At 34.6% G+C, this 13,917-nt stretch overlaps 1 protein-coding gene across 1 annotated transcript in view; it reads left to right on the top strand.

Annotated features, from left to right (window-relative positions):
- Positions 1–13,917, top strand: part of LOC114329728 (synaptotagmin-11) — a 43,758-nt gene that overhangs the window by 19,652 nt on the left and 10,189 nt on the right. Inside the window, exons 3-7 of the mRNA XM_028278918.2 lie at positions 1,376–1,620; positions 7,690–7,889; positions 10,424–10,596; positions 13,037–13,193; positions 13,734–13,894. Of these exons, the coding sequence (XP_028134719.1) occupies positions 1,376–1,620; positions 7,690–7,889; positions 10,424–10,596; positions 13,037–13,193; positions 13,734–13,894 (936 nt within the window). The remainder of the gene's footprint in view (positions 1–1,375; positions 1,621–7,689; positions 7,890–10,423; positions 10,597–13,036; positions 13,194–13,733; positions 13,895–13,917) is intronic.

The raw sequence follows: 13,917 nt of genomic DNA, 5'->3' as shown, positions 1-13,917 counted from the left end.
TTAGCAGATGGGACGTGAATTATAAATTGTAAAATTCCCTCATCTTCCTCAGTCTCAGCATCCGTTATGGCTTGCAAATTGTAGAAGCCTCGGAGGTGTAACCAGAGAAGGTTTCCATTGTTTTCAGTCTGGTGGGATGTAAAACAACATTATGTTGTTTTGTATGCCAATAGATTGAAAACTTAGTTTTTTTTGAAATATGTTTCATACAGAGTAGAAGCATTCTAGTTATGGGCTTACAATAGCATATTAAGAATAAATGAGGTTGATAGACTCACGAATGTCGAGCTGTTGGGAAGGATGGGAAACGAAAAAAGGGTTTTAAGTACAATTAAAGTTAGAAGACTGCAATATCTGGGACATGTTTTGAGGGATGAGCATGATGAGAGCTTGGTTTAACTGCACTTCTGCTGATCTCTTTAGAGCAGCGTTATCGAAAGTGCTAATTGCCATGATAATTGCCGATATTTTTTGAGGAGATGGCACATGAAGAAAAAGTCATTTGTTGCCTGTTTCATCTTGAAAGGGTTGTCTTATAGGTACTTTATGGTGCCTACTTTACTATTAGGCGAGCGGTTTGCTATATAACGGAATATACCGTCTAACATTTTTTTGTATTTTTAATGCACCCAACCTTTTTTTTTACTCAATTCTATACGTATAATACTTTTCTAAGCTCAAATTTATTTTTTATACATCTTTTTTGTGGGCCGGCAATTATTGTTTATTAAAAAATAACTTTTCGAATGCTTCTAATTTGTTAAGAATTGTGGTTTTTAATATCCATGTCTCACAACCATAGGTATAACAGTATAGATATAGACTACACATAACATTTCAGGACTTTTTTGTAAATATCAATTGACAGATTTCTATTAGATACATAAAACTCCAGGCCAGAGCCACAATTTACATTTAACCAACTGTCAATGTATTTCAAATGGTTTACACATCCTATCTCCTCCCCATTTAGAGAAAGCAGACCTTAATCTATATATATTAACCTTTCCAACTTAATCTATATATATTAACCTTTCCAACCTTTGTCTTTAAAATGTTCATTTAAAGGTTTCTTTAGTTTTATGTTTTTTTCTTCGTTGAATCACAGTCCAAGTGTTACCAGCTACCCATAGCTTACGGTTTGTCAAAATCGGCGTCATATAGTCTTTTACAATCTCAATTATTTTGTTTTTGAGCTATACCCAAGTGTTTTTTGGATCACTATTTACTTGTTCTAAAAAGAGGCATTCGTCTAAAGTCTTGTTGGAGTTCACACTATTTTTAGTAGTAGACGAAGGTTTAATGTTGTGTAGTAATTCTCAACAATAAGCAAGCAGTACAGTCGTCGACTCACACCAATTTCTTTTATTTACAGATGTCAACACCACATACTCCAAGTCCTACTGGAAGTGTAGTAGGTCCTTTGGAGAGCGGTGTCATCAACAATCCCCACCAAATGGACTCTAAACCGGTGCACGAACCAATAGTGAAGAATGACGTTGCAACTGTCTACACTGAGAACGAGAAAGTGCAGCAACCAACCAAGGAAGAGGTCGAAGTAAACGAGAAGAACTTGCAGCAGAACGCAGCTTATTTGGGACATTTGGTTTTCAAATTGAGGTAAGAATTATAATCTTCTTCTTCTTCTACGGCACTACAGCCCAAATTGAGCCTTGGCCTCCTTTATTTTTTGCCTCCACCCTTCCCTGTCTGTGGCTGCTCTTCTTCATACACGGACTCCTAAAAGGGCTTGTGCGTCGCTGTTTACTGTGTCTTCCCAGCGCTTTCGTGGCTTCCCAACCGGTCTCTTTCCTTGCATTCTAGCATTCAGTGGTCGTTTTGGTAGCCTATCCTCTCCCATTCTTATCACATGTCCGGCCCATTGCAATCTTTGTATTCTAATGAAGTCTGACAGGGGCGTTTCCTTATAAAGTTGATAAAGCTCATTGTTGTATCGACTTCTGAAGATTCCGTTTTCCCTCACAGGTCCTAGTATTCTCCTAAGTACATTTCTTTCGAATGTGTCGAGTTTGTTTTTGGATGTTTCTTTCAGGATCCAGGCTTCACTGCCATAGCATGTTATTGGTCGAATTAAGGTTTTATAGATTCTCATCTTTGTATTTCGGTGGACACTTTTAGACCGAAATATATGGGAGAGGGCAAAATAAGCTCTGTTTGCCTGCGTTATTCTCTTCCGTATTTCTCCATCTTCTGATCCGTCGGCATGTATTTCTACTTCCAGGTATGTAAACTTTTCAACCGTTTCAATGTCATCTTCATGTATAATGATTTCTGTGACTATATTTCTTCTCGTCTGAGTCATTATTTTGTTTTTTCTGTGTTAATTTCCAGACCTAGCTTTTTGTTTGTGTTTTTAACTCTGCATATGTTTCATGTGCTCCTGTTGATGTTCTACTCATAATATTAATATCATCAGCATAAGCGGCCAGTTGAACCGTTCGGTTGGTCAGTAGGTTTCCTCGTCCAGTTTGCATTTTCCTAACCTCATACTCCAGTGCCAGGTTAAACAATGTTGGGGCCAGCCCATCTCCCTGCTTTAATACCTGCGAAATGTTGAAAAAGTCTGTCCGGTGGTATTGTATTCGTACACATGCCTGAGTTTCATCCATTGTGGCTTTAATGAGTCTTATTAGCTTGTGTGGTATTGCCAATTCAGCCAATATATAGTATAGTTTGTTCCTTTTAACTGAGTCGTATGCCTGTCTGAAGTCTACAAACACGTTGTGAACATCAACATCGTGTTCCCATAATGCTTCCATAAAATATTTAAAGGATTTCATCATCCAAATCTATCAATCTAAATTTTCTTTATTTTATGACACTCTTCGTGTAGCATAAGATATTTTCGAGTTTTTATTTTATTAGTTGTAGTGATTTTGAGGTCCGTTTCTCTCCCTCCCTCTCTTTTTCTCTCTCTTTCTTTCTTTCTTTCTCGTCTTAGTCTAAGTTTTCTACTCTAATTTTTTTCCATCTTTTTCATTTCTATTTCACCTGTATTCTGTTTTGACTACTCTCCTTTTTTATGACATGTTGAAATTCACAGCTTATTTGCATAACGTCACAATATTATTGTTCTATGTATGTTGTTTTTTGAGAATGTAGCCTATACATTTGCATTTGCTTCTTGTAATAATTGTTTTTTCTATGAATATTTTATGTATGCCTATAGATCCACGTAACTGATTCTGTTTGGCTAGAAAATCGAAAATATAATTCACTTATGAATATTTCAATATTTCTCTGTGTAACTCAAAGATTTTTTAAATAAACATAATGTTATCTCACAAGTAACGGTCGAATCCATCAATTATTTAAACATAATGTTATTACATACATGGTTTCAACGGAATATGTAGAATGATTTATAACTAATTGGTAAACATTTTACTTACAGCTTTTAAAGTTTCCTGTCTGTAACTTAGTTAATTTATTCAAAGTTAGTTAAGTTATTTGTAACTTAGTGATATTTGATTTACTGAACCTAGATTCAATAAGGTTTTTATGCAAAAGGTCTGATATGACGACTAAGACCAGTGGGTATAGAGTTTTAAGTGGTAACTGACCCCCATTTCTATTTAATTGATTTGTTTTGTATGTATCTAATAATAAATTTCTCTTCCAGGTAAATACATTTGCCCCAATAACTGCATTGTTAGTTCTAGATTAGATTCTGCTGTATTTTTTTCCTGCTTCTTTCTTACCTACGAATTGGAAATCTGCTCTTTCAGTATGTATATGTTCTCGAATGCTGACATTATTTATCATTTATATCATTGATTTTTATTATAGATATAGATAGGATCATAGATTCTTGCTTCTGACATTAATTTAAGCGTCTTTGGTAAAAATCTCATACATTCTCTTTTTGGCGCAAATTTACTTTAAACACTTTCCCTCTGATTTTTTATTTCATTCTGCGATATGCTTCCATCATACAATCATATTTATCTTCTTGTGTTATCAGTGTAAACTTGAGTTTTTATCAAGATTTAAGTTTTTTATATACTCAATCTAAAACCACTGATATTATATTCTCAAATCCAAGGCATTATTTGTTTAGGACTCGAGATCTTTGTTTGAACAATCCTCAACCTACAGTTTTTTACAGTTTCCTAATTTAACATATAAAATATATACAGAGAGAAAATGTTAACACTATTGCGAATATATCCAAGCATTTTTTATAAAAAGGTCAGTGTGGATTTGTATAAGTGTACACTCAAAAAAAATGTTAAATAAAATGATGTATATTGTTTTACGGGGATTTACTCGAAAAGGATTTTTAAAAGATTTATGTAAAATATAAATATCCAAGTTTCCATCGGCCCAACAAAGCTCAAAGCTATTTTCAATCCGTAAAGGCTGTATGACACTATATATTTTCTTGTATCGTTTCTTGTGCGTACATTTGTGCCCTGTATGACACTATGCAAGTTCTTGTATATCGAAAATTGTATGAAATTCGGCACGTGATTGGTCGAAATTTTGTTTGTCACCCTGTGTCCTGTGTCACGTTACATTGGTATGGCCGCGTATGGTAGTACTGCGTCTACAGCTGATTTAAAGGATTTTATAAAATTTATAAACTTTTAAAAACTTATAAATTTTTAACATTTTAATGTCAACCAGAATTTTTACGTTGACTGTTTGAGGTTGATTATTTGTGTTTTTATTTTGTTTTGATATTTGTGCTAAAATATTTGCATTAGAATTATCTCAGTTTGATCCAAATTAGGAACTACTGTATTTTCCTCCATTAAAAAATTATGCAACATGAAATTCAAAGATAGTTTGAACACTATGGTTTGTTTTTTAACCAAGAGGAGTGATTCAAATTTACTGCGCTGTATTGCTTGTTTGTAATTGGTCCAATCGCAGGCAAGTTTACTCCACTGTTATAAAATTTTGACACTAATGACATTTATCAAATTTTTACACTAGTGATATTTCATAGGTTAATTAAGTTATATCGGCGATTTTTGTGTTTCCTGTGTTATTCCTTTAATTTTTAGATTTTTACTCTGTTTTAATATAAAAAACAGTTGTTTTTAGGACTCTTTAGCGACGTATTAATTTAATATAATATTTATAGATTACCGTTGAGGGCCGACTAGATTAACCAAAAAAGAAGATGTATTTGGATATTATTCTAGTGACTTTCTTGGGTGTGAATCTGTCTTTTTAGTTTACTCCTCCTGGTTTAAAAAATAAACTATAGGAACTAAATATATGGTTAAAGAACAGTAGTCCATATATTAAGTATAAATAAAAGATTTATAAATAATACCTACAAAAACACAAATAAATTCATCAAGACATATGATCCCCTTTTTAGCCGCCATTATGGCATTTAGATGTTTTACCAGCAGGTTTTACGTTTTTGCTCTTTACGCAGAAATTGGCGCAGTTCTTGTACAAGAATCTGTGTCTGACACAAATTCTTGTATCGTTTCTGATATCGTTTCTTGTATCTGTGTATGACACTATACATTTTTTTGACATATCAGAAACGATATTAGAAACGATACAAGAAAATGCATAGTGTCATACAGCCTTAACAGATGAGATGTCAAATCTGTATATACAATGTGTTTGCTTGAAGAAGAGGAAATTGTGTTAATGACCTGTTACTGTATCTGGTAAAGCAAGAACTTTTTTCCAGGATTTTTATTTAATTATGTACCTAATTAATCGAAGTGACCAAACTTTGCAAAATATATAACAATTATTGTAGAAAATTTTGCACGAATTTGACTTCGTTTGAAAAAAGCACGATAGAAAATCTGTGCTTATAGAGAAAAAAGAAATAATTTGTTGTGGCAGACGATATGTAAAAGAAAATCAAAAAATGAGAGAAGAAGTCTCTTCTAAAAATTCTTTCTCTGCGTGATATTCTCTAAAAGCTAGTTCTTTGATCTTTGTTCTTTTAATCACGTGTTAAAAATGTTGTAGTTTTCGTATCTTTATTAATTTAAATTATGTAATTTACCAGATTGCACCCTCTGACTATCAAAGGTCTGCCGAGTACTGAGGGCCCTATCTTGTATTTCAATTGTCCTGATGATTATACTAGAGAAGAGAAATTGAGCAGTTTCTCCATCGCAGTCTAATAGACATCAAAACTTCTAGTATCCAATAATAGACCAGAATCAATTTTATTTTACATTACTTTTATCTTAATTACATTTTTATCCTACGGATTACTTTTATCCTAATTAAACCTATTAGTAGGGCAGGAAAGTATGCTAAATTTGCAGTTACTCGAGCGTTATAGGGACCCATTGGGTTATAAAGATTAGGTCCTAAAACCAAAAAAAGGTAACTAAAGTTTTCCATTTAAGTGGGGACTTTTTTCCATTTTTTAATTTAATTTTCCATTTCCCATAATGGTTTTTTCCAATTATAGCGCCAACTATCTTACGTAAGGAATCCAAATCTGCAATAAAAAATGGGGGCTCCTATTTAAGATTTTAAAGTAACCCCTTACCCCACCTCCGTGGGGGGTCGTATTTGGTGTTATTCGATAGATTTTTCAAAAATATTGAATAGGTGTATTTTGCAGTTTTTCGATCTGACGTTTATTTCTCGAAACATTTGCTTTTTTCTTGTGAGACTTTGTGACTCACCCATTTCCTTACGCCCTGCTCAAACCGTCAGATTTTTGAAATATACACTGTTCTGTTCTGCATGTACTTAACTTACCTTATCTTAATCTGACAATTTCGAGTTTTTTAAGGATAGATTTTTTTCGGGCTCCTCTTAACGAACTCCCATGTATTAAGATCCAATACATTGTAAGGGTACGTTTACAAGGTACAAGGTTACAGTGAAAAATATATTTTCACTGTATCAAATTCTAAATTCTTAACCTCAACAGTAAAAACTATTCCTTAGGCAAACCCTGAAAAATAATTGTTTATCCCTACCCACGTACAGACGTTTTCTTAGACACTGCAACCTAAGGCTGCGATTATAGGTGTATAGGCCGGTATTGTAGACAACTGGTGACGCCACTAAGTTGCTCCACCAGTGACTCATTACTCATTACGTCACGGGGTATTTAAGTAAATGAGACCTATTAGACTACGGTAATTGGTTGCGCCACCAGTTGCCCATTATATTTTGTGCTTTAATTTGGTGGAGCCACTAGTTGCGTCACCAGTTAACTAGTCTAATAACGACCTAATAGTTCCCTCTCTCTCTCTTGACTGTTGACCGCCAGAGGCTACAGAAGTGCAGAGATATCTCTCTCTCTCTCTCTCTCTCTCTCTCTCTCTCTCTCTCTCTCTTGTGTTTACCTCCGTAGGTAACGTAAACAGACGCGAATCTTTCTGATTTCTCTTCTTGAAGACAATAGAAACAACCACGTATGAAACCTGCATATGTGATGATTACCGATACGCGACTGAAACAATGATATTAGTAAGCTTATTATAAACTTAATTTAGATATTGTCTGTATAATATAATTATCCCTCTCAATACCTTTGAACCACACCTGTAATACAGTCCACAACTCTGAAATCATTTTAATAATTTCGCATATGTACACGCCTTAATTCTCAAAAGATATTTCTCGAAAACGAAATAATGAAACAAAATTAGGTTTTTTCGGTGAAGCTTGAATATGTTTTTTTGTCTATAACATTATGTCTCGTTTTTTTTTCAGATATAAAACCGACAAAAACGCCCTAATAGTCTCGGTCGTTCGCTGTCGCGATTTGCCGGCTAAGGATAGCAGTTTGGGATCGAGCGATCCCTACGTCAAGCTCCAGCTTCTTCCCGATAAGCAGCATAAAGTGAAAACCCGCGTGCTAAGGAACACAAGAAACCCCGTTTATGACGAAGATTTCACTTTTTATGGCATAGGTACGTGTATTCTTTATTTCTGTTCGTTGTACGCCCCTTTCTTTCCCTGAGTCTCCAGGGGAAAATTATGTGGGAATGTGGAAAATTTGTGATTTTGGTTTTTGCGGTCTGAAGGGGCTTAAATGAATATTTAAGAATGAAAATGCGGAATGAAAAACTAGCGCTTTCGCGCCTTGACAAGGTAATTGGAAATTATTTCTCAAGTTACTTTCAACTTTCTCTTAGCTCAGGTAAAGGATATATTAAAACGCATTTGGCTGGAAATAATTATAGTACGTGGTATTTCTATGGGTAACTTAAAAAGTACAGTGGTTATATTAATTTTTTTTAGCCTAGTCTATAGATGACACTTTTGCTAATGCAATTACTAATGATTTATTAAAGTGAATTGTGAGTAACATATGAATTTTAATCAATACAAACTACATATTTTGTATTATATTTTTTAAAGCTAACTTCTACCCCTCTTAAATGCATCCTCTGGATGCGCCTCACAATATGTGGAGAAGTTCAGGCAAACTTTTGATGGAAGGCACCAATTATACGGGTTTGACGAACCGCCAGGAACCAGCCGACTTAAATCAAGGAAAAGGTTTATGAGAAATGTCAGCGTCGAACCACCCGAACTGTTCCCCCTACATCCAGAACGACTTAATGGAATGAACCTGGACTGGAGAACCTGACGGACACTCAACCGAATACGCACAGGTGTTGCCCCTGTAAAACAGAACCTTATTAAATGGGGCATCAAGACAGATATCGACGCACTTTGTGAATGTGGGGAAATACAGAGCGTGGAGCATCTACGAGTATGTAAACTTTGCCCATCACAGTGCACCCTCGATGATTTGTGGCTCGCAAATACAAAGGGTGTAGACGTAGCCCGATATTGGGCAGAAAAACTGTAGTCGGATCCAGACACAAAAAAGTAAGTTATACGCATCCACTAACTCCTGGAACTTCAGACGAGTTATAGGTAAAACCTGGGGGTTGAAAGCCAAGGTAATCTGTTGGTAATACACATCAGTGATAAGATCGTCAGTTACTTATGGTTTAGTAGTTTGCTGGAAAAAGGCGGCTTTGCAATCTTGGGCGATCTCTCTCCACACCCGACAAAGGCGGCATCTTTAGAGGTTATCACAGATCTTTCTCTACTGGAATGAAGTATATATTTCGGCAGTAGCCTTTATGATCATCTTGATACTCAAAGCAAACAATACTTGGAGGCCAAATTATTTACTGAATAGCCACACAAACACTACTGGGACTATATTTGTAGAACCTATCTTTAAGATTAAGTCAGATTAATACAACTACACCATCTAGAGAATAAAAAGTCCCAAATACAAATGGGTACTAAATCTGGACCTGTGAATCTAATATTTATGGCTAATCTTAATCTTAATCTTAATCATGGTACTAGACAAGGAGTCTTTGGGAAGACATGCAATTATGATCAATCTCACAGCCTAGCTCAATAAACAACTGTATTCCAGGCAGCAGTTTTTGCTTTGGTGGCCTACATTGATGAAATCATAGATGGAGAACCGAACTCAAAAAGAATCAATACACCAGATAGCCAAGTGGCAATTCTAGCAGTAAAGAATCCACTCACCAAATCAAGACTGGTGAGAAATTGTAAAGATCTCCCCATTAACCTGACTAAAACAAATAAAATGTCTATGAAGGGGTGCATGGGAATGAACGAGAAGATCTTTTGGTAAAGCAAGTCGGTTCGAATAACCTTTCTAGAGTAGGTCCAGAATTTTTCTGTGGCATAACTGAAGGTACTGTGAAAACGAGGTTTAGCAGTGGTTGATAAGGAATCAGGACTAAGGAATAAGAGTGAAAAGGTAAGAAATCGAGAGCCACTCAAAAGCAAATCCAGACTAAAAAAAAAGATCTAGTATATTGCTAAGAAACTCTTGAACAATTTGATGAACCTCAATAAATGAGAGATCCAAACGGTCACTGAAATGGTGACTGTACATTAGAAACCATTTATACAAACTAGGTAGATAAGGTGAATGAACCATGGTGCAGAAATTACGAAATTAAAGAAGAAACATATCCTACGTCATTGCAATGTGCTAAGTGATATAAGCTAGGAATTTCCTGGTGAACTAAGGTTTGAACCGGAAGAGATCCTAAAACTATCAATAAGGAAACTGTTGGTACCTTAGGACCTACAGTCTAAGGAAGAAACAAAGAGTATTATAGTTTAAGGAAAAAAACAAGGCATGGTACAAATGGATTACGACAAAGTTCCAGAGACTAACAAGTTTTGCCTGATTCCATTCCAAATTCCATTTGCAGAATTCCATATTCTTACCTGTCAGATGTCCAAGTCTACATCCTGTAAAATCGTATAAGATTCAATCGAGTAGGTAGATTCACTAACAGAGAAAGAATAACAGTACACTCCTGATATAACAAACATTAAAAAACGTTTTTTAATACGGTCATTGTTATTTTGTGTTTATTAATTTTCTTGTATGAAAAATATTGTTCAATAAACACTCTTTCCCTTTCAGCGTTTAACCAGCTACAGAATATAACACTTCACTTTGTGATACTTAGTTTCGACAGATACAGCCGAGATGACATTATCGGAGAAGTATTTTGTGCACTGAATTCAGTGGATATTGCACAGATCGAAACCCAACAGATGGCAGTATGCAGGGAAATTCAGCCAAGGAGTCTAAAGGTAAATACATATTATATTTAATATGAAAAATGCATTATTTTTTCAAACTTTTTGAATAATTTATTAGAAGTTTCTGTCTCTTTCACTCTTAAACGTTCCTGTGCATAATTTCAGATTTTCCAATTTATTTTTTCACCTAAGGAATGGGAATGGAACATTTCCTTTAATCAACTTTATTTGGATATAATAACTCCCTAATACTTTTAAAAATCTTTCTTCTTTTTCTTTTGTGATGATAACCCTGGATGGGTCTTTGTCTGTCTGGCTATGTTGTTCCATTCGCATATATCTTGTGCCCTACTCCATTGGATTATATTCATAGGTTTCAGGTAGTCTTCCACGTTATTCAACCATATCGATCTGGGCCTTCCTTTTTTTCGTCCTCCTATCGGCTTCTATTGCAATATTTTCGTTGCTGTTTTTGCATATTCCTGTCTCTGGACATGTCCCAGCCAAGATAGTCTTTGATTTGTCACAAATTTTACAATATCATACCTTCATTCAGTTCATTACTCTCGTCGATTCTCCTGATTCACCATGTGCCGTCTTTCTCTTGCACCGGGCCATATACTTTTCTAGGTATGTTTCTCTCGAATGTTCCGTAGATGGTCATTTTGGTTCTTTTGTCTAATAATTTTGATGTCATCAGTATTTTATTAGCATAGTATGCACGATTCCCATTGGAAATACGTGCACTAATTTCGATAATTACGGAATCCTTCTGATTGATTTCTGTGCCCATATATGTGAAGGCATCCACACGTTCGATAGTATACGTACTTGTCTATTTATTGGGATATTAAACTGCTCGTCAAAAGATTTTCTGCTCGTTCATTTTTTTCGCGAACAGACGGATTCCGCTATTTTTTTATTATTTTAGATTTTTCTTTAGAATTTACATAGTTGTGAAAAGGTTTACTCAAACTTATTTTTTTGTACTTATACCGGGTGGAAGAAAAGAAATGTTTTTCTTATGTTATGTTTGAGACACCCTGTAGGGAGAACGAGGTACAAATGTGAGTATACATCAGAATAGTATTATTGTAGTCTTATGTTTTGTGAACATGTTGTTGTTTGAATGTCCCTGATATCTTTAGAACCAAAAAAAAATAGACGGTTTTGTAATTTGACATGTGTTTTAACCGAAACAAAAGTTCGAGACACCTTGTAGAGAGGAAAAGGCACAAAGGTGAGTATACCTACCTCGATATTATGTTGTAGTCTCATATGTATTTTCTAAATATTTTTTTTTTAATTTCTCTGATATCTTAAATAACAAAGAAACTAGACGGTATTACTCTTTAATATGTGTTTATATTTTTAACATGTTATTTGTGACGCATGTCGTCAGTTAAAACACATATTAAAGAGTAATTCCGTCTAGTTTCTTTGCTATTAAAGATATCAGAATAATTAAAAAAATAAAATATTCACAAAATATGAGACTAAAACATAACATCGAGGTATATTGTATACTCGCCTTTGAGTCCTAACCTCCCTATATTGTGTCTCAAACTTTTGTTTCGGTTAAAACGCATGTTAAATTATAAAACCGTCTATTTTTTTTGTTTCGAAAGATATCGGGGATATTCAAAAAACAAAATGTTCCCAAAAGATAAAACTATAATACAATGTATACTAACATTTGTACCTCGTCCTCCCTACAGGGTGTCACAAACATAAAATAAGAAAAACATTTCTTTTCTTCCACCCCGTATAAGTACAAAAAAAAGTTGGTGTAAACTGTGCATAACTGTGTAAATACTAAAAAAAATCTAAAATAATTAAAAAAAATTAGCGGAATCCGTTCATCTCCTCACGAAAAAATCAACTATGAAAATTGAGCATAATTTTCTATATCCCTAACTTTTGACGAGCAGTTTATTTTCATTATTCGGTGGGTTTCTGACGGTCATGTACAGTAGAACCCCGATAAGTCGACCTCCGATAACCCGGAAGTCCGGAAAACCCCGACCGATTTTCATCAGACAAAACAAATATTTTTTCACTTTGACTGAGTTTTTTACTAGGAAATAAACAATACTGTATACAATTGTACATAATTTAGATGTACTGTGCATATGTATTTCATGTTTTTGCAATTATAATCGAGTTTATCTGTAAGTATACCGTCTTTTATTAATTTTTACCATATTGTCCGGCTAACCCGGATTTTCAATAACCCGGATCGGCCGCGGTCTTGACTAATCCGACTTATCGAGGTTCCACTGTACTTCGTTTTTGTTTCGGTTGTTTTAAGCCCTCTTTTCATGCTTCAGGATCAATTTCATTGAACGCTTCCATTAGTCGTTACTTGCTACTCCTTTAAAACCCCTTAGGGAGATATAGTTTAGTTCACTTTTGGATTAACTACAGTAGACTGAAAATTTCCACAAAGGTATTTACAAAGTACTTACTTTTTTGATATGTTATTTTTTAGATTCGTTCTCAAGGGCGAGGCGACATTTTGGTGTCATTATGTTGGCAACCTGCAGCGAACAGACTGACAGTTGTGGTGTTAAAAGCTCGGAATCTTCCCAAGATGGATGTGACTGGCCTTGCAGATCCCTATGTAAAAATATATCTTTTATATAATGGTAAGCTGAATCTTAGTAATTTGCAAATTAACTGTGTTTTCTTGTCTAAATTTGTCTTATACTTCTGAGTACTGAGGTAACTACATTACATTTGTCTAATATATAAAATTCTTTGATTCATAATTCCTTTTCAAGTAATAAGACATTGACTCAACACACACCACTACACACTACACGAGATATCTGATTGCAAAATCAATTGTACCATGGCGATGGCCATTTGTTATCGAGGCATTAAGCTAATTATAAAAATTGTTAGATGACATTAACACCTTTTACTTAGATCCATTATAACAAAAAACATTTATAATATAATACTACTATTCAGGTCCATATTAATCCCATGTGCAATGTCCAATTCGTCCATTTTTTGCCTCCACTTCCAATTTCTGATGAATATCTTCATTATTTTTCTCTTTGGATCAGATCCGATTATGTCTTTAGTTTCTGCAGGATCGCCATGTAACGGTGGTAAGGGTTGAAACAATTGCTGGTACTAATGGTATCTTTAATATCATAAAAATTTTCATATTTTTTCAGGCCAACGAATTGCCAAAAAGAAGACACACGTCAAGAAAAGAACTCTTAGTCCCGTTTTTAATGAAAGTTTCGTATTCGACATTCCACAAGCTGGAGAAGGTTTGGAAGGAGTTAGTCTAGAGTTCTTACTGTTAGATTGGGACCGAGTAACCAAAAATGAGGTAATATATTTCTTTACTGCTTA

This window comes from Diabrotica virgifera, chromosome 5 (genome assembly GCF_917563875.1).
Source record: "Diabrotica virgifera virgifera chromosome 5, PGI_DIABVI_V3a".
Taxonomy (NCBI): domain Eukaryota; kingdom Metazoa; phylum Arthropoda; class Insecta; order Coleoptera; family Chrysomelidae; genus Diabrotica; species Diabrotica virgifera.
The sequence above is the reverse complement of the archived record's forward strand: the minus strand, read 5'-3'. Positions and strand labels throughout refer to the sequence as shown.